This window comes from Mixophyes fleayi, chromosome 7 (genome assembly GCF_038048845.1).
Source record: "Mixophyes fleayi isolate aMixFle1 chromosome 7, aMixFle1.hap1, whole genome shotgun sequence".
Lineage (NCBI taxonomy): Eukaryota > Metazoa > Chordata > Amphibia > Anura > Limnodynastidae > Mixophyes > Mixophyes fleayi.
This window is the reverse complement of record NC_134408.1, coordinates 73,092-94,438: the sequence shown is the minus strand read 5'-3', so window position 1 is coordinate 94,438 and position 21,347 is coordinate 73,092. Positions and strand designations below refer to the sequence as shown.

The window sequence follows — 21,347 nt, the reverse complement described above, 5'->3', positions numbered from 1 at the left end:
CTCCCTGTAACACATCCCCATCCCTGTGTAGTAACACATTTCTTACCCCATCCTCCCTGTAACATCCCCATCCCCCGTGTAGTAACACATTTCTTACCCCATCCTCCCTGTAACACATCCCCATCCCCCGTGTAGTAACACATTTCTTACCCCATCCTCCCTGTAACATCCCCATCCCCCCGTGTAGTAACACATTTCTTCCCCCATCCTCCCTGTAACACATCCCCATCCCCCCGTGTAGTAACACATTTCTTCCCCCATCCTCCCTGTAACACATCCCCATCCCTGTGTAGTAACATATTTCTTACCCCATCCTCCTTGTAACACATCCCCATCCCCCGTGTAGTAACACATTTCTTCCCCCATCCTCCCTGTAACACATCCCCATCCCCCCGTGTAGTAACACATTTCTTCCCCCATCCTCCCTGTAACACATCCCCATCCCTGTGTAGTAACACATTTCTTCCCCCATCCTCCCTGTAACACATCCCCATCCCCCCGTGTAGTAACACATTTCTTCCCCCATCCTCCCTGTAACACATCCCCATCCCTGTGTAGTAACACATTTCTTACCCCATCCTCCCTGTAACACATCCCCATCCCCCGTGTAGTAACATATTTCTTACCCCATCCTCCTTGTAACACATCCCCATCCCCCGTGTAGTAACACATTTCTTACCCCATCCTCCCTGTAACACATCCCCATCCCCCCGTGTAGTAACACATTTCTTCCCCCCATCCTCCCTGTAACACATCCCCATCCCCCGTGTAGTAACACATTTCTTACCCCATCCTCCCTGTAACACATCCCTATCCCTGTGTAGTAACATATTTCTTACCCCATCCTCCTTGTAACACATCCCCATCCCCCGTGTAGTAACACATTTCTTACCCCATCCTCCCTGTAACACATCCCCATCCCCCCGTGTAGTAACACATTTCTTCCCCCCATCCTCTCTGTAACACATCCCCATCCCCCGTGTAGTAACACATTTCTTACCCCATCCTCCCTGTAACACATCCCCATCCCCGTGTAGTAACACATTTCTTACCCCATCCTCCCTGTAACACATCCCCATCCCCTGTGTAGTAACACATTTCTTACCCCATCCTCCCTGTAACACATCCCCATCCCCCGTGTAGTAACACATTTCTTACCCCATCCTCCCTGTAACACATCCCCATCCCCGTGTAGTAACACATTTCTTACCCCATCCTCCCTGTAACACATCCCCATCCCCTGTGTAGTAACACATTTCTTACCCCATCCTCCCTGTAACACATCCCCATCCCCGTGTAGTAACACATTTCTTACCCCATCCTCCCTGTAACACATCCCCATCCCCCGTGTAGTAACACATTTCTTACCCCATCCTCCTGGAACACATCCCCATCCCCCCGTGTAGTAACACATTTCTTACCCCATCCTCCTGGAACACATCCCCATCCCCCCGTGTAGTAACACATTTCTTACCCCATCCTCCTGTAACACATCCCCATCCCCCCGTGTAGTAACATATTTCTTACCCCATCCTCCCTGTAACACATCCCCATCCCCCGTGTAGTAACACATTTCTTACCCCATCCTCCTGGAACACATCCCCACCCCCCGTGTAGTAACACATTTCTTACCCCATCCTCCTGTAACACATCCCCACCCCTCGTGTAGTAACACATTTCTTACCCCCATCCTCCCTGTAACACATCCCCATCCCCCCGTGTAGTAACACATTTCTTACCCCCATCCTCCCTGTAACACATCCCCATCCCCCGTGTAGTAACATATTTCTTACCCCATCCTCCCTGTAACACATCCCCATCCCCCCGTGTAGTAACACATTTCTTCCCCCATCCTCCCTGTAACACATCCCCATCCCCCGTGTAGTAACATATTTCTTACCCCATCCTCCCTGTAACACATCCCCATCCCCCCGTGTAGTAACTTACGATCATCATCTAACTTTGGGATATATAATATATATGCACAAATAATTAGGCAGTTTGAACTATACAGTGCTAACGATACTTTGTATTACAGCATTAAATATAGTCTGGGACAATTAGCTGTCAAGATCTTATTATTATGTTGTGAGAATATGTGTTTTCCAAATCAGTCAGACACAGTATTAGAGTAGAAATAGATAGATGATTTATTCTGCAGAATAGGATTAAATACCGCATGGCACCGTTAACGATAGCAGGTCCAGCAAGTGAGGAAATCAGTTCAAATAAATCCAGTGAGATATGTTCCATATCGTATCTCTGGCAGAGCATCACCTCTTGGCCAAAAGTTAGTCACCCACAGGTCCAGCTCCCAGGATAGCCTCTTTTATCACTTCATAATCCCACCTTGAGAACTGCCTGCCCAGGGGAGTTGCAGAAGGTCTCGATTGGTGGGCTTCTCACCCTATCCAGCCCCCTCCCCTAACTCCCCCAAGTATCTTCCCCACTGGTGACCCCTGCTGGGTCCGGCTCCTGGCTGTCTGTAGAGCTTACCAGTGGACAATAGGGAGCAAACAGAAGGAAGGATGGTAACTTAATTTACTCAACTCCTGAGTGCTCCCTGTGGAGGTGGAATTTAACCCCTGAAATGCTTTTCCAAGTAGATGTTATATTTCCATCACTGATACTTCCTGAGAACAACAGGGTTAAAATGTCCAGCCCGGGTGTGGATTAGCATAAGGAGTTGTAACTCTGGTTACATACACCATGCTCTTTCTTATCACATGTATACATAACTTGTGATGATATCAGCATTATAGGATAAGGCTTTATTTAATGTGGATTGCTGTTGGATTCATGGTTTCCGTCAAACATTGTTAAACTGTATATTGTATCTTCATTGTATTGTAGAAGTTATTTACTATAAGTAATTACATAAAACGTTTTGCAGCTAGATAACAGATTACTTACTGAAGGAAAACATTCAATAGAACTATTGCTTCTCTAGTCATAGATTCTGAAGTTATGAATGGTTTTATTAATGAGTTATGAATATCATCACTTAGTTGATTGAACCATATAACAAATCAATAAATATATACTATCTGATTGAAGTTGTAGTATAGAACATTGGTCTTGTAATATGTGATAGTAGTGTTGGGGAGGGGGAACGTCCTGAGTGTTTCCCCAGTTGCTCTAATTCTGGCTTACCAGCCAAGCACTCACCAGCACAGCACTTTAAAAAGCTAGGCACCCCCACTGAGGTGCCCCCACGCCACCATCGCGCACTGTGGTCACACCCCCTGTCCCGATGCCAGAAACCCAAAGGTTCTCAAAGAATAAGAGAGATGGCCATCAACTTAAGGCCAGTTTACGTTTTGGCTGCACTAATACAGAGTTAGGGAAAACCAAATGGCCAACAAAGCAGCTGCCATTTTATCCCAACAGGGGGACTGTATTTTTTGGGGCAGAATGGGCAGGATGAAAATATAGTTTCCCAAACATATGTTCCTGAGGATATCCTTGTCATCATTTAAAATGTTAATTACAGCAGAAAGTTTTCAAATATATTTTTTATTGCAAACGAAAGAAAGATATTGAAAATAAAGTAAGTATCCTCTTTTCTACTTACTGGAACTGAACCTGTGCATATCACCGTAGGATGAGAACGGACAGTGTCTGTCCGACAAGGACCTGCGGGCGGAGGTGGACACTTTCATGTTTGAAGGACATGACACAACAGCCAGCGGGATCTCCTGGATCTTGTACCAAATGGCCAAATATCCTGAGCATCAGGAGAAGTGTCGGGAGGAGATCAGAGAGGTCCTGGGAGACAGGCAGACCATAGATTGGTGAGACTATACTCATAGTGCTTCACTGAATTGTTGTAGGCCTTGTTCCACCATCTAAATGAAATACCTGAATGTAATCCTAAAACCTATTCAGAAAATAAAAATAAATCATATCAGTTAAATCCCATCTGTCCCTCCAATGCCTGAGTGATCTGATGAGAGGTGGCTTGGATGGATCAATTAGCATAATGATAATCTACAATTCAGTTAAAAATCCTGCACATGTTCAACTCTGTCCCCTACCAGATTGCAATGCTAGGCACACACTGAAATATTGCAGCAGAGATTGGGCAATTGGCCCAGTATTGCAGTGAGTGGCCCAAAGACAACCATTATGAATCATAATAATAAATTGGTTCATTATTGGTCATGTTGGTAAAGTGGTCAGAAGATGACAACATGTGACTGCTATGTACCTGTGTGTGGTCACATACTGATTGATCTAATAGGCCCTAGAGATGCCGATAGTCACCAATGTGTGAGGGCAAGGTGGACATTCTGGCAGGATCAGCCCACAGGTCTCCAGCTAGGAGAGGTAGATTGAGCGTTAATGTCATTGGGAAGGGACAGCATTATAATTAACCAGTGATTTCCATAGTAAGAACAGACAACGTCATAGATTTTACAAAGATGCTCTTTGTAAGATGTTTGTTCATTTTAAAGATGAGTTAAACCAAAAATCAAAATGATATCAATCATAGCCAACTGGCATCACTTACTCTTCATCAAATATTAATAGCCGGCTAAGGAGAATTCTCTATCTTAAGGGGTAATTCAGGGATAATTTTTCAGTTTTGTTGGAATAACCCATTACAAAATGCTGGTTTCCTGGAGTTTGATGTTCTCAGATTTGGACAGGTCCCCTGACGCTCCTCTGCTGGCAGCATGTTTTGTTGATGGACATCACCCTGCTTGTGTCAGGTGAGCAGAAGTCTGGCTGATATTGTGAGAATCCTCTCGCTGACCCTGTTTCTATTACTGTCTCTCGGTGACTACATAAGACATCAGGGGACCCTCCAAATCTTGTCAATGTCAGACCCAATTAGTTAAACTTACAGAATGGGGTATAACCTCTTTCAGGGCCGGACTGGGACTAAAAATCAGCCCTGGCATTTACAGTACACAGGCCCGCCTGCTGTGGGCTCCATGCACTATATTGTTGCGTGCTGATGTGGCATTGCTGGTGCAGTGCAATATAAAGCCTCAGCACAAACTTATTTATCATGAAATGTCTTCTGCCCACCCTGATCAATTCCCTTTTTGTGTAAAGCATCGGGAAACTGCACAAAACCACAATGTTTTTTATGTTTTAATTATTTTTTTTTATATACAGTTAAAATACAATGTATAGTGTGTCCATGGTATTTCCCACTGCACCATATAAGACAGTAATTTTTTGAGATGCAATGGCCATAGTAATTTATTGCATCATAATATACTATATGTAAGCCACAGCATCAAACCAAAAATAACTTAAGTATTTTATATAACAACTAAAATTAACATAAACATAAACATTGCACAGAACAAAGTACCTAATTACTGCAATTTAAGCAAACCATAAGTCAGCAGACCCTCCAACATGACCCCTTCCACCAGGTACAAGAGGCTCTGCCCCTGGACTTCCCACATCATTTATGATTGCTGTCACCTTTGCTGTAACATTTATTATGTATATTTAATGTATACTGAAATATATACTGAAATTATCTTCAAATATTAAAATAATAATTATTTGGAAATCAGATGGTATAAATAAGCTTAAGCATTATCTAAAGGATACAGCATTGTACTGAATAATATAGCTGTATAGTTATTGATTCTAATCTCTCCAGTGTGGGCGAGGAGTGATATAAATGTTGTATCCTTACATATTGTTTAAGCCATTTCCAAATAAGTCACTTTGGATCATTTTAATGCTTTAAGTAATTTCAGTCTATGTTAAATATACCTAATGAAAGTTACATTTTACATTTACTGTTTGAGCCTATAAAATATAACGAAAGAGCAAATTCTGGCGCTGAGCTTACTTCTTACCAGTTGGAAAATTAAGGAGGACCTCGCTGTATGTCCCAACTCAAGACAGAAAAACTAAAAAATACAACGCTGCAAAAAACTGGTGCAAATAATTAAATTTGATTAAATTCACTGACGCAGAATAAGTGAATGGTTCTCTGCAAAAATTAAACATATAGGGTTTGAGTCATCAAGGAGAGCAAAGCAAAAAAAAGGGTTAAGGGTGATTAAGTGTTCTGCCCACCCTAGGCGAATACACTGGTTGTGCCCCCTACCACCCCACCCCCAATGTATTAGGAATACTCATGAATATGAAAATTCAGATGTATTCTCTAGCAATACAGGACTCCAGATTATGCCATTGTCTCTTGCCTGTTCTTGCTCTTCTCTCTTACCTGTTCTTGCTCTTCTCTCTTACCTGTTCTTGCTCTTCTCTCCTGCTTATTCTTGCTCTTCTCTCTTACCTGTTCTTGCTCTTCTCTCCTGCTTGTTCTTGCTCTTCTCTCTTACATGTTCTTGCTCTTCTCTCCTGCTTGTTCTTGCTCTTCTCTCTTGCCTGTTCTTGCTCTTCTCTCCTGCTTGTTCTTTCTCTTCTCTCTTACCTGTTCTTGCTCTTCTCTCCTGCTTGTTCTTGCTCTTCTCTCTTACCTGTTCTTGCTCTTCTCTTCTGCTTGTTCTTGCTCTTCTCTCTTACCTGTTCTTGCTCTTCTCTCCTGCTTGTTCTTGCTCTTCTCTCTTACATGTTCTTGCTCTTCTCTCCTGCTTGTTCTTGCTCTTCTCTCTTACCTGTTCTTGCTCTTCTCTCCTGCTTGTTATTGATCTTCTCTCTTACCTGTTCTTGCTCTTCTCTCCTGCTTGTTCTTGCTCTTCTCTCTTACATGTTCTTGCTCTTCTCTCCTGCTTGTTCTTGCTCTTCTCTCTTGCCTGTTCTTGCTCTTCTCTCCTGCTTGTTCTTGCTCTTCTCTCTTACCTGTCCTTGCTCTTCTCTCCTGCTTGTTCTTGCTCTTCTCTCTTACATGTTCTTGCTCTTCTCTCCTGCTTGTTCTTGCTCTTCTCTCTTGTCAGGCGCCGTCCGCACGGCCGCCTGACTGTATGATCGCGCGTCTGGTTGCTAGGCAACCAGACGCGTCATTTCCGGATTCTCGGCCGCCTGACCTCTGCAGACAGCGCGACCCGTTGCTAGGCAACGGGACGCTATAGTGATTCCCGGCGCTGAGGATGACAGCGCTGCAGCGCTGATTCTATTGGAGCACTCCAGTATTTAAACCTTCTCTGGCCCTCCTACCAGTGCCAGAGTATCAGGTCTTCCTGCCTCCAGCGTTTCTGTGTACCAGTTGCTATATTGTTCCTGACCTTCCTCGTGCTGCCTGTGACCCTTTTGACCCGGACCGTTTGACCACCCCTATCTGGATTCTGCCTTGTACTGCGCTCCCTGTAGATTACCGACCCGGCTTGCCTGACCATTCTTCTGGATTTCCCTTTGTACCTCCTCTACTTGAACGTTGCTGAACCGGCCTGTCTGACACTCCCTTGTATCTCGCTGTGGACTCTAGGAAGGACCGCGACCTGCGTGTCCCTGCAGCGGAGTCCATACTTCCTTGCGGGGGTTCCTGGTGAATACCAGGGGCACGTTAGACTCCGCGCCTTCCTCTGAGTTGCGCCAACAACAGCAGGTACCTTCTACCAGTCAAACACCCACTACAGTCGTGACATCTCTTGCCTGTTCTTTCTCTTCTCTCCTGCTTGTTCTTGCTCTTCTCTCTTACCTGTTCTTGCTCTTCTCTCCTGCTTGTTCTTGCTCTTCTCTCTTACCTGTTCTTGCTCTTCTCTCCTGCTTGTTCTTGCTCTTCTCTCTTACCTGTTCTTGCTCTTCTCTCCTGCTTGTTCTTGCTCTTCTCTCTTACCTGTTCTTGCTCTTCTCTCCTGCTTGTTCTTGCTCTTCTCTCTTACCTGTTCTTGCTCTTCTCTCCTGCTTGTTCTTGCTCTTCTCTCTTACCTGTTCTTGCTCTTCTCTCCTGCTTGTTCTTTCTCTTCTCTCTTACATGTTCTTGCTCTTCTCTCCTGCTTGTTCTTGCTCTTCTCTCTTACCTGTTCTTGCTCTTCTCTCCTGCTTGTTCTTGCAGCTTTGTTGTCTTTTTGATGGATTTTGGAAAGCTGGAGTCCTGTATTGAAAAGTGTATATTAGATTATAATGCAAAATGTTAATAAACCCTGAATGATTAGGCCCTTTAGTTCAAACAAAACACTCCATTATGGCCAAATAAACCTACCCCATTATACAGGCATATAAAATCAATAACAGAACATTTGCGGTCAATCAAATATTAACATCTACCAGCCCTGTCTCACAAGTATTTAGTATTATAGTGATCTCTAAGGCCACAGAGAGCATCCATGTAGCCACAACACAATAGAGAGATCATGCCCCCAAAGCTGCTCGATTTATTAAATACTCCCTAAGATATTTCATTACCCCTGCACAAATAATCTCCAGCGCTAATAAAAGAATAAACCAACGTAAAAATAATAAATTAATAATACCACTTTCATACTGCCGCCCCTGCAATATCCCGGGTTTTTGAAGCCGGGTTTTTGCAGGGTCTCGGAGCGTCCCAGCTCAGAAACACCATTCATACTGCACCTCGGACCTGGGAATTTCCCGGGTTGACCCCATTCATACTGCACAAGTCTGTGCTCTGGCAATTTGTGGGAGTCATCACCAGAGCACTTTTCATTGGCTGAAAAAAGGTGATGTCATTGAAAGGTGACTGGTTTGTTGACGCATAAAAATGATGCAAAAGGGGGTGGTGATTGTTTACCACATTACTTTTCATCACGGCCGACGACTCACTTTTGTGTAGCCCAGAGTTCATGTTTACTAGTATTTTTTTGATGTTTTATGCAGCAAATGAGAGTTTGCTGCAGCTGCTGACGCTGTGCCCTCTTGCACAGTCCCAGTTCAGGAGGAGAAAAGCGAAGTTTATGGCACAACAAAAGAAAACTCGGTGTCTGTATATGCGCAGGAGGAGAGCGTTTCTCAGGGCCAGCATTGCCTCAATTTTGAGATTCAGTGCTGCCAGTAACCGAACCATGCGTGGCAGAGAGCGTAGCCACGGAGAAGCTTTCTGGTCTACTGTGGAAGCGTTTGAGGAACAGCAGTGGATGCAACACTTCAGAATGTCACGTGGGACATTTAACTATGTGCTGGACCTTATTACCCCAGCACTTTCCAGGAAGGCCACTAACTTTGGGAAACCTATTCCACCATGTAGGCGCCTTTCTATTGTGTTGTGGTGGTATGCTACCCCTGGAGAATACCGGACAATCTCCTGCTTGTTTGGAGTGGGGATATCCACGGTGTGCACTCTAGTGCATGAAGTCACCAGGGCATTGCTGGAAGCCCTGTATCATCGCTTCATCTCCTTACTGCAAGGTCAGCGCCTGGATGATACAATTGCAGGATTCCTGAGGCGTGGGTTTCCACAGTGTGCTGGAGCCATAGACGGGACACACATCCCCATCATTGCCCCCACAGACAACCATGCGGATTACTACAACCGCAAAGGCTGGCATTCCATCATTCTGCAGGCTGTGGTTGACCACAACTATTGGTAAGCATTTTTTATGGGTTTTTTTATGTGACTGTGCCATGTGTAATGCGTATTGTAAAACATATTTATATATGTTTTTTTTTATGTTAGTTTCACAGATGTTTTCATCGGGTGGCCTGGACGTTCCCATGACGCCAGAGTTCTAGCAAATTCGGACCTTTACCAAATTGCTGAGGAAAGACAAGATGGCTGGCTGTTCCCTAGAGAGGTAAATATCGGTGTAATGTTGTATGATGTATTTGTAATTTAAGCTTATATACTATTGTTTGCTATCAATATTGTATGTATTTACTGCCCCTTTTTATATACAGATGTAACACTTGCAAAATGCATTTTCACCATATAGTACCAAGTGTACTATGTTATGTGACCAATATTTTTAACATGGTGACGTGAAACTGCATGTTTTTATTTACAGAAATCTAGGTTTGTTGATGGTGTGGAGATACCGGTACACATCATTGGGGATGCTGCTTACCCTTTGAAGCGCTGGCTGATGAAGGGGTTCACACAGCAACATCACCTGTCTCAGGAACAGATCCGGTTTACACATACCCTCAGCTCGGCTCGGATGGTGGTGGAAAATGCTTTTGGGCGCTTGAAAGGACGTTGGCGCTGTCTATTGAAGCGCAATGACATTGACACCAAGCTTGTGCCCCACGTGGTTGCTGCTTGCTGTATTTTACATAACATTTGTGAAATTAAAAAAGAGCAATTTCTACCTGAGTGGAATGTGCAGGAATCTGAAATGCCAGTGCTGTCAGTGGACTCCAGTACTTTTGAAGGAGAGCGCACCAATACCTCTGCTGAACTTATTAGGACCACCCTCACTGCCAATTTGTCCTCACTTGTTTGAATGTACCACACAAATGTAAAAATAAAAAATATATGTTTATTTCACATATTGTATTTTGTTTTGTACATATTTCCTCATATGTCTCTTCACAAAAATATAAAATGACACAATACAAAAGTGCTTACTTGCATGTAGAAAAAAATAATAATATATACACAAGTAGTAAACAGAAGACACAAATGTGCCCAAACAGTAAGTGCAAATTTGCTTTTCACGTTATATGTGAAGCTAACGGCGTGTTTCCAGATCACACGTAACATACATGATAACAATTAACTGTGAAACATTTGACCATAAAACATGAGTATTACAATTGCCTATATTGTGGCATTTCTGGTTGTGGAGTGGTTTGGAGTGGAAAAGCCGGTGGGTATTCTATGTTGGGGTTACCCATAGGCTGAGCATGTTGTGTATTCTGTACAGGGTTTGGAGGGTTATTGCTGCCTAACATGGGTTGCCCCCGCTGGTACATAGGATAATGTCCGTCATAATAGTAAGGACTTGGAGGAGGTGCCTGCACCCGTGAGAGGAGTCTGTCCATGAATCCCATCATACAGTCACGATTCCTGCATGTTCATGATTTGCATGAGGAAAGAGTCCTGGAGATCCCGCTCATTGTCCATGAAACGCTGCAGTTGTGTATTCTCGTGTTCCCTCATGGTGCTGTCCATCTCCCGCAGTTGATCCATCATGACAGTTGTCATTGTTTTAGTTGCTTGCTCCATTTTGTTGGGCCTTTTGCGTTCTTTAGGAATGTTGTAAACTGTACGTAGTAAAACATACATTAGAATATATAATGTGGCAGAACAAAAAAGCAGTGTTGTAAGCTGATATGTGCCTGAGGCCTCCTCCCTCTTGCCCAGTAGTTTTGCACTGCAACATATGCGTGTTAATGTTTTAATACTTTGCAGTGTATTATATTAGACTTTTGGGCATTTTTTTTTTTTAATTATGTAGATATATATGTATGTATATATAGTTGGTTATTATGTGAGATTATTAAAGATACTTACTGTTGGAGCGTAAACTGGGACCTGGTGTAGACTCTGACACCGGCACTGGTTCTGGCTGCGTTTCTTGCGAAGTATCTGTAACGACTTGCGCAGCAGGGAATGGCTGTGAATCGTTCAATTCCTCCCAAGACATGTTGGTGTCATCTGTTGTGGCAGAGCACTCCAGTTCTGGGGTGTCTTCTATAGAATCTTCTATTATTACCGTTGCGGCCTCGCTTGTCTGTGTGCTCTCTGGTGGTGTTGGTATGGCCGCATCCACATTGCTAGAAGATGACAGTGCAATTGGATTTGTCAGAGGAGAATGTCCAAAGACCATATTGCACTGGTCATAAAAGGGCCAGTCCATTCTTGCAGCGCCACTTTTGCGCCTGTTGTAGTCATGGACTTTAGTGTACTGCTTCTTCAGGGACTTCAATTTGTTCAGGACTTGTTGCTGTGTCCTCTTTATGCCACGTTGTGTGAGTATTTTGGCGATGTTGTAGTACACTGTGGCATCCTTCACAGTCCCAGTCACTTGCCTTCTAATTTCTTCCTCCCCTCTGACATTCAGCCGCTCACGCACCTCTTCCTCCATCCAGTGTGTCATAATTGCTGTAAATAAACACTGTTTTTGTAAACTAATAAAAGCAATTTTCTCCCTAAAAAACGCTTCTGCTTCAGCTTTATGTTGAGAACACCATCCACCATCTCTCCTAAAAAGCTTGTGGACTTCCAAAAGAGTTTATACTTCCCACTGCAGCTGTTAAAAGGGGCTATTGCTCTTCCTCTAACTAAACCACACACCTAAACACAAAAAAACAGCGCTGTAGTGAGTAAAGTATATAAAAATGTACATAATTGAATGAATATATATATATATATATATATATATATATATATATATATATTGTATATATATAAAAATTCTTGATTAATAATAGAAAAACCCATTTCATTACCCACCTTCGGCCATTTTCATTACAAACCCTTGCAGCCATTGTCCTCCCCCTGCAGACATTTTTATCCCCCCCTGTAACCATTTTCCTTAACCCCCTTGCAGATATTTTCACTACCCCCTCCAACAGTCATTGTCTCCCCATGCAGGTATTTCCTTACCTCCCCTACTACAGCCATTGCCCCCCTCACTCAGTCATTTGTACTTACTCCCCTCTGCAGGTATTTTCTTACCCCTCCCCCTCAGTCACTTTTACGTATTCTCCCCCTACTACAGCCGTTGCCCCGTCTGTAGTAACTTCTAATTATTCTCTCCCCCCCTCCCGCACAGGTATTTGCTTAGCTTGTATGTTCTTATGCTGCCGGCATTCACTCGGCGCCTCCAGAAGCCAGACCGCGCCCCTACGCGTGACGTCATAACGTCTGCGTCATGACGTCACATTGGGAGCGAAGGGAAGCGCCAGAAGCACAGGGAGCGCGGCGCCATGAGCCAGAACAAGGGGGAGCCGGATCGGTGGCAGCTGGGAGTCGGACTGGCCCATCTGGTCATCGGCCCTTCTGGCAAATGCCAGAAGTGCCAGATGGCCAGTCCGGCCCTGACTTCTTTTATTTCATCCAAAAATAACAATTAATCTGCTAATATTCTGTAAATTTTGTTTTCCCATCTCCAAAATGATGGAGCAGTTAGTTTTCCCTCCAACCCACCAGTCTAGTTGGTCATTTGATTAAATATTCAGTCAGCGATTATTAGGTATGCCCCCTTACAGTGTCCTCTGACCAATCCCATGGAAGCTTGTCTATTATTATCATCATCATTTATTTATATAGCGCCACTAATTCAGCAGCGCTGTACAGAGAACTCATTCACATCAGTCCCTGCCCCATTGAAGATTACAGTCTAAATTCACTAACACACACACACACACGAGTCAACTTAATAGCAGCTAATTAACCTACCAGTATGTTTTTGTAGTTTGGGAGGAAACCGGAACACCCGGGGGAAACCCACGCAAACACGGGGAGAACTTACAAACTCCACTCAGATAAGGCCATGGTCAGGAATTGAACTCATGACCCCACTGCTGTGAGGCAGAAGTGCTAACCACTGAGCCACCCAGACTATACTGGTATTGCTGTTGCTGCTGAGCTCATTAAAGTGATTGGACAGGTGATATTTTTGTTTACTTTCTTCTAGTAATGGAAGAAACAACTGAACTAAAATGTGTCATTGTAACTTATACCCTAGAAGCTGTTACTAAGATAACATTCTGTCCCTGGGGCCTTTGAACTGTTTTACTCTTTACACTTTAGGTGAACTTTGAGCCTTTCAGGGTTATACTGTAAATGATCATCACACACTATTATCCAGGTTTTACTCTGTGCACCTTGGCACAGTGACAGTAACTGCTGTGTCAGAGGTGACCCTGAGTAATGTCTGTGGTTACTCTCTTGTTTATCAGTGACTGTAATAACACAGTATAATGTGTCCTCTGTATCTCATCTATAGTAACAAAATATGTAATACTGTAACAATATATAGTAATACTGTAACAATATATAGTAATACTGTAACAATATATAATAATACTGTAACAAAAGACCTGTCAGTGTATCAGTGACTGTAATAACACAGTATAATGTGTCCTCTGTATCTCATCTATAGTAACAACATATGTAATACTGTAACAATATATAGTAATACTGTAACAATATATAATAATACTGTAACAACATATGTAATACTGTAACAAAATATAGTAATACTGTAACAACATATGTAATACTGTAACAATATATAGTAATACTGTAACAACATATGTAATACTGTAACAATATATAGTAATACTGTAACAATATATAATAATACTGTAACAATATATAGTATTACTGTAGCAACATATGTAATACTGTAACAATATTTAATAATACTGTAACAACATATGTAATACTGTAACAATATATAATAATACTGTAACAATATATAGTAATACTGTAACAACATATGTAATACTGTAACAATATATAGTAATACTGTAACAACATTTGAAATACTGTAACAATATATAGTAATACTGTAACAACATATGTAATACTGTAACAATATATAATAATACTGTAACAACATTTGTAATACTGTAACAATATATAATAATACTGTAACAATATATAGTAATACTGTAACAACATATGTAATACTGTAACAATATATAGTAATACTGTAACAACATTTGTAATACTGTAACAATATATAATAATACTGTAACAATATATAGTAATACTGTAACAACATATGTAATACTGTAACAATATATAGTAATACTGTAACAACATTTGTAATACTGTAACAATATATAATAATACTGTAACAATATATAGTAATACAGTAACAACATTTGTAATACTGTAACAATATATAATAATACTGTAACAACATATGTACTACTGTAACAATATATATAAATACTGTAACAATATATAGTAATACTGTAACAACATATGTAATACTGTACTAATATATAATAATACTGTAACAATATATAGTAGTACTGTACTAATATATAATAATACTGTAACAATATATATAAATACTGTAACAATATATAGTAATACTGTAACAATATATAATAATACTGTAACAATATATAGTAGTACTGTACTAATATATAATAATACTGTAACAATATATAGTAATACTTAACAACAGACCTGGCAGTGTATCAGTGACTGTAATAACACAGTTATGTTGCTGTATACACAGTATAATGTGTCCTATGCATCTCATCGTTAATAACAATAACTCTAATACTACAAGAACTATTTTTTGGCAGCTTCATGATTTGGATTACCATGGCTGAACAGTCACACCCAAGCCTTAGATCACCATGCACAATGCCAAACGTAAACTATAGTGGTGTAAAGCACACCATCATTGGACTCGGGAGTGGTGGGAACAAGCTGTCTGGAATGACAGATCATGCTTTACCATCCTGATGGATGTATCTGATGGATGTATCTGGGTTTGGTGAATTCCAGGAGAACGCTTCCTACTGAATGCATATTGCCAACTGTAAAGTTTGGTAGAGAAGGAATAATGTTCTTGGGCTGTTTCTTTTGTTTGGCCTGGAACCCTCAGTTCCAATGAAGGGGCATGTTGATGAAGAGTTGTGTGCTTCCAAATTTGTGGCAACATTTGGGGATGACCCTTTCCTGTTTCAGGATGACAATGGCCTGTGCAGAAAGTGTGGTCCATAAAAAATGGTTTTCTGAGTTTGGTGTGGAAGAACTGGACTGTCCTGTACAAAGCCCTGACCTCAACCCCATCAAACAACTTTGGGAGGACCTGAAATGCCTACTGCGAGCCAGGCCTGACCTCACTAATGCTCTTGTGGCTGATTGGATGTGATTCCCTGCAGCCATGTTCCACAACGTAGTGGAACCCTCCCCAGAAAGCAGAGGCTGTTATAGCAGTAAAGGGAGGGGGGGGGGCAACTCCATATAAACGCCCATGGTTTTGGAATAAAATGTTCAAAAGCACATACGGATGTGATGTTCGGATATCCACATACTGTTACACCTGTAGTGTACCTAGGATAGGAGTACAGTATATGATAAGAGTTCCAGTCTTTTTGTAATATATATATGGTGGGGTCGAGTGAGACATTCACAGCCCTATCTATACTGTATTGTGGGCGGGGGGATAGTGGCTGCATGGAACAAAGGCTTCTGTGTGTCATGAATCGGGGTCTTAGCCCTGTTTACGCCACTTGGCGGTATCATATCATCGTGCATCTCCCTCCTGTCAGAATGCAGCATTCCAAATCCTGGGAGTGTGACTTCTGTCTGCTACACTGGAGGCTGCCATTTCGGGTGAGACATTTTGCTACATCCTGCCTATTCTGAGCACCTAACTTCGTTGACCAAATAGCTCCCTCTGCTCCCTTCCTATAAAAAGTCAACTCCTACTCTCAACAATTTCCAGTGCAACACTTTCCTAGTTCCATCTTACCACTGTTGTCATTTATATGCTGCTGTACAGACTACAGCCATTAACTTTTCATGTGGATTCAGCTTCTGTTACTTCATTGTTACTATCCGCTGCTGTACAGACTCTTTCCAGCTATTACTCTTTGAGGGGAATTCAAATGGCCTTGTTACTCTCGAAAGCAACGTGGCCTGCACACTATTACCATTCATACGGTAAGTTTAACCTGGATTTCGACTCCCTGAGTCTTGAACAAAAATCATCGTTAAAAATTACAGTACTAACGGTAATAATGCAAACTATTACGGTGCTGCCAATTGAATTCCCCCCTTTGTGTGGATTCAATTTCTGCTACTTCAGTGTTACCATCCGCTGCTGTACAGACTCCAGCCATTAACTCTTTGTGAGCATCCAGCTTTCTCCTACCTATTTCTCTGACTCACCTCTGGCCATTCGAGGTAGTAGGTTACTGCTCTGAGTCTTCCAGCTTCTCGAGCCATCTCCGTGTCTCTGGGTACGGGTTTCCAGTTCCAGGCTGTGGGTTCCGGGGCAGACTGATCCCTTTGGGGTTGCTCATCCAGAGTCCCTACTTTCTGATGCAGGTCTTGAGTCCTGAGTTGCCAGGAACCATTTACAGGTTTATTCTGTCCAGGTGGTAGCCACCCCTGGTATTCCTCTACCTGAGTTCTGAGCCTTCCAGTTCCAGTCTTGGTATGATAGCCCTCTAAGGTTCTGAACTTTGGGGGGTACTGAGTTTCTGGCCTTGGGTTCAGTACCCCTGTTCCTGCGTCCGAGTTCTAGTCCACCACGGCGAGATTACAGTAGGTTATTCCACTGCGGAGTCCAATCCAGTATTCCTCCCTCTGTCATCTGGTAGTCACAAATAGTGAACACCGTCTCTCCATGAGCAAGGTCTTTATTCGGCCTCCTAGTTTCCACTTTACCTTTGCTACAGCTAGTCCCAAGGGCCCCGAGACGGATCCCAGAAACCCTATTGCCATGACACTGTACAGTCACGCCCATCCTGTGCGTTTAGCCATGTGGGGCAGGGGACTAAAAGCTACGCACTGGGCCCAAGGTTGCTCTCGGCAGCTGTGTGACAATTGAAGAATAAGTGGATCTCTATTGATCTATAGATCATATCCTGGACTGAAGTGATCCATTTAGGATCTGACATAAAAGTACTTTTTCAACTTCAATTACAATTAACGGTTTGCCTCTCACAGTGGGTGATAAACAAGACAGAAATACCCTAGTCCCCTAGTCTGGAGTTTCCTTCTAATAGTCTGTGACACAACTGTTATATAATGTACAGCACTGAGCAGTATGTCGGTGCTTTATAAATAAAAGATAATAATAATAATAATACAGGTTCTGTATACATTCATCATTCATCTTCATTCTCTTGTTCTAGGGAGGACCTCGGGAAGATTCCCTACACGACTATGTGTATAAAGGAATGCCTACGTATGTACCCACCTGTGCCAGGTGTTGCTCGCACACTTAAAAAATCAGTGACTTTCTTTGATGGGCGTTCTGTGCCAGCAGGTAAAGGTTATGCTATATTTCATTTACCATGCTCCATACATTGAGTATGCTTAGAAGTATACATCATTGTACATAAATGGATAGAGGACAAATACACTGCAGTGATGCAATATGTCAATCCGGATATACACGATGAAACGTTACTTTATAATATATATAAGGAACCACTAAACACAAATAAAAATATATTTTTTTTAATATCCCCATGTCCACAAATACTTACCCCTTGACCATCTCTGGCAATGTGCAGGGCTTTCCTGAGAAGTCCTGCTGGGAAAATACCGGTCAGCTGGACCCGCCTCTCCTACTCAAGAGCAGGGAGTGGCGCAAGGCTGCACCGTGGACCAGCACTGAAATGATTTGTTCTATAAATGTGGTGCATTACATTTATATATTCTGCTATTTTTATAAACATATTGTAACTTCTGCTTGACTGGATACATGGTGGAGTGTGTCCTCCATAATACCTACTAGGTGATACCCTTAGATGGCCACCCAACTATAACCCAAACTCTCCCACTCATCCGGCTTAGTGAGCACTTCCTCATTTCTTTCCTTCTGTTCTGAGGATTTGAGGTAATTGACTTCCCGAAAACACCTCTTAGGGGTAAATGTATTAAGGTGCGATTTTGCAAATTCAGCTATTTTCTCAGGAGAGTTGACCCTCGCAGATGTATGAACCTGAGATTTCATGTAAAATCGCCAGAGATGTGTTTCTGTCAAAATCGTTATTTCCAAAATCGATAGAGATCAAAGTCCCGACTGTTTGCCAATCTAGCTATACAAGTCTCAAATGTATGAAGCTGCGATTAAGCAAACTCTCCTGAGCTGCTTTAAAAATCACCAGATACAACACGCTGCTTGATAGCAGCATGATTAGTAAACACATCACTGTTACACTGTTCTGTCTATACAGCCGGAGGTCCGGCACCTGTCAAAAGTTTAAAATAGATAAACATTATTTTTATTAAAAATAAGAAAACCCCAAAATACTTACCAATCAGAATTCTTCTTCGTTCGTCAGCAGCATTTAATCCAAAAAATGCTTGAACCATGTCCCAAATAAATTTGTAATTCCAAAAGTCCTGCTTGAAAAGTCCAAAATAATTTGAAATTCCAAAGTCCCTGCTCCCATTCTGCCTACTACAGTAGGCAGTGTGCAGGATGGGAGCCTCAATGACGCGATTCATGGTGAAACGCGTCATTTTGACCCCTCCTCCCCATGACAAAATGTCACTTTCGTTGCGTTTCTTCCAGTTTTCTGGATCCACACACTTTCAAAATTTTGGAGTAAGATAAACAACACATTTTTCATGGTTCATTAAACTAAACATTTCCTTTGTGTGTACTTCCTTTTCCATAGAGGGGGAAATTTAACATACAATCTTCTGTCCACCAGGAACGCTGATTGGACTGAGTATTTACGCTATTCACAAAAATCCATTGGTTTGGAATAAGCCAGAGGTAGGAATCCACCTTTCTCTTCTGTTGCTGTATTATTAGGCTCTCTATGTGTGAGCTACATATATATTGGTTATGGAAACTGTAACTTGAATAGATTGAATGGAAGGCGGTCTCTGCTAGAGTATTACAGAGTTTGTACTAGTTATAATGTGAAACTGAGGAGTGTGGTGTATAGTGAATGTATATATGTGATGTGAATGAAATTATATGAATTTATGTGTCTATAAAAGTCTAGATGATGCATAAATTAATACATATATAAATAGGAAAAAAACATGTTCATATTTCTGTGGATTCAACTCCCAAAGATGAATGTGAATATGCCAACCCAAAATTTCAGACAGTTGGGTGATATCAAAATTGACATTAATAAAATGCAACTCAAACTAAGCAACATTGTTTATACATGGTGATCCCTGTAATGTCAGATACAACATGGTTTATACATTGTGATCCCTGTAATGTCAGATACAACATGGTTTATACATTGTGATCCCTGTAATGTCAGATACAACATGGTTTATACATTGTGATCCCTGTAATGTCAGATACAACATGGTTTATACATTGTGATCCCTGTAATGTCAGATACAACATGGTTTATACATTGTGATCCCTGTAATGTCAGTTACAACAGGGTTTATACATTGTGATCCCTGTAATGTCAGATACAACATGGTTTATACATTGTGATCCCTGTAATGTCAGTTACAACAGGGTTTATACATTGTGATCCCTGTAATGTCAGATACAACATGGTTTATACATTGTGATCCCTGTAATGTCAGATACAACATGATTTATACATTGTGATCCCTGTAATGTCAGATACAACAGGGTTTATACATTGTGATCCCTGTAATGTCAGATACAACATGGTTTATACATTGTGATCCCTGTAATGTCAGATACAACATGGTTTATACATTGTGATCCCTGTAATGTCAGATACAACATGGTTTATACATTGTGATCCCTGTAATGTCAGTTACAACAGGGTTTATACATTGTGATCCCTGTAATGTCAGTTACAACAGGGTTTATACATTGTGATCCCTGTAATGTCAGATACAACATGAATACACATCTTGTCATGTTTCAGGTGTTTGATCCGTTAAGATTTTCTCCAGAGAGATCGGCCGACAGACACTCTCACGCCTTCCTGCCCTTCGCTGCTGGTCCCAGGTGTGTGTGTATTTAACCACTGGCCTTATATTTTAGGGTCATCTTTCTAACATTACTATAGGTAGTAGGCGCTCTGTAAAGTGAATTTAAAACCCATTTGTTTTATTACAATAGCTATGGATTTAATTATCTTGTTGTTAGGCCCAGTCTCCAAATTATCGTATTTTGGCTAATTTAGTGGGTTGGAGAATCCACCTGATCTTGAGGTGATTGATGTGATCAAAGATTTTTTATCCTGTCTGATCAGATACAATCAGATTGGAATTTGATAGTTGCATGTCATTTTATTACTAATGACACACAACACATTAATAGAACCAGATACATATCTTCAATTTATCCTACATGTAGACTGTATAACTCTGCTAAGGTAATGGACCCTTATTGACTCTTCTTTTACCAGGAACTGTATTGGGCAGAACTTCGCCATGAATGAGATGAAAGTAGCTGTGTTTCTGACTCTGGACAGGTTTCAACTTACACCGGACACAACAAATCCTCCCATCAAAATTCCCCAGCTGGTTCTTAAATCTAAGAATGGGATCCACGTGCACCTCAGAAAATTGCGCTGATTGAGCCTGGACCAGCTGAAACCCCTCACACACAGCATGTGGATCTTCAAATGTCTTTCCTGACTAATAAAATGTTGTATTTCTGATTCTCATTAACGACTGGGGAAATGTTTATTATGAGAATATACTAGTGTATAAATGTCAGTGCCAATACCTGCATACAGAAAGAGAAGACGCTGGAGAGCAGAACATGAGTTTAGGACAGTAGGTTCCGACAGGATGACCGGGTGTTGTATGTGGCCCTTTCCTTTGGTTCCCTCAGAGTGATACTAGAGTAGTTTCTATGGTTTTATGGTAGTATTTTCTCTTTTCAGCCATAGAGCAAAAAAACTAATTTAAGGCAATAGGACATTTGTGAGATCGTGAAAAATCT

At 41.7% G+C, this 21,347-nt stretch overlaps 1 protein-coding gene and 1 long non-coding RNA gene across 2 annotated transcripts in view; both read left to right on the top strand.

Moving 5' to 3' along the window:
- LOC142097105 (cytochrome P450 4A6-like) overlaps positions 1-21,066 on the top strand; it is a 52,189-nt gene extending 31,123 nt beyond the window's left edge. The window contains exons 8-12 of the mRNA XM_075178697.1: positions 3,604-3,794; positions 17,620-17,753; positions 19,153-19,217; positions 20,320-20,402; positions 20,806-21,066. Of these exons, the coding sequence (XP_075034798.1) occupies positions 3,604-3,794; positions 17,620-17,753; positions 19,153-19,217; positions 20,320-20,402; positions 20,806-20,974 (642 nt within the window). The 3' untranslated portion in view covers positions 20,975-21,066. The remainder of the gene's footprint in view (positions 1-3,603; positions 3,795-17,619; positions 17,754-19,152; positions 19,218-20,319; positions 20,403-20,805) is intronic.
- On the top strand, positions 9,295-9,885 carry LOC142097106 (uncharacterized). The gene is made up of 3 exons (XR_012678128.1): positions 9,295-9,421; positions 9,512-9,629; positions 9,840-9,885. It is a non-coding gene; the product is annotated as an uncharacterized LOC142097106 (long non-coding RNA).
- Positions 21,067-21,347: the final 281 nt, after the last annotated feature.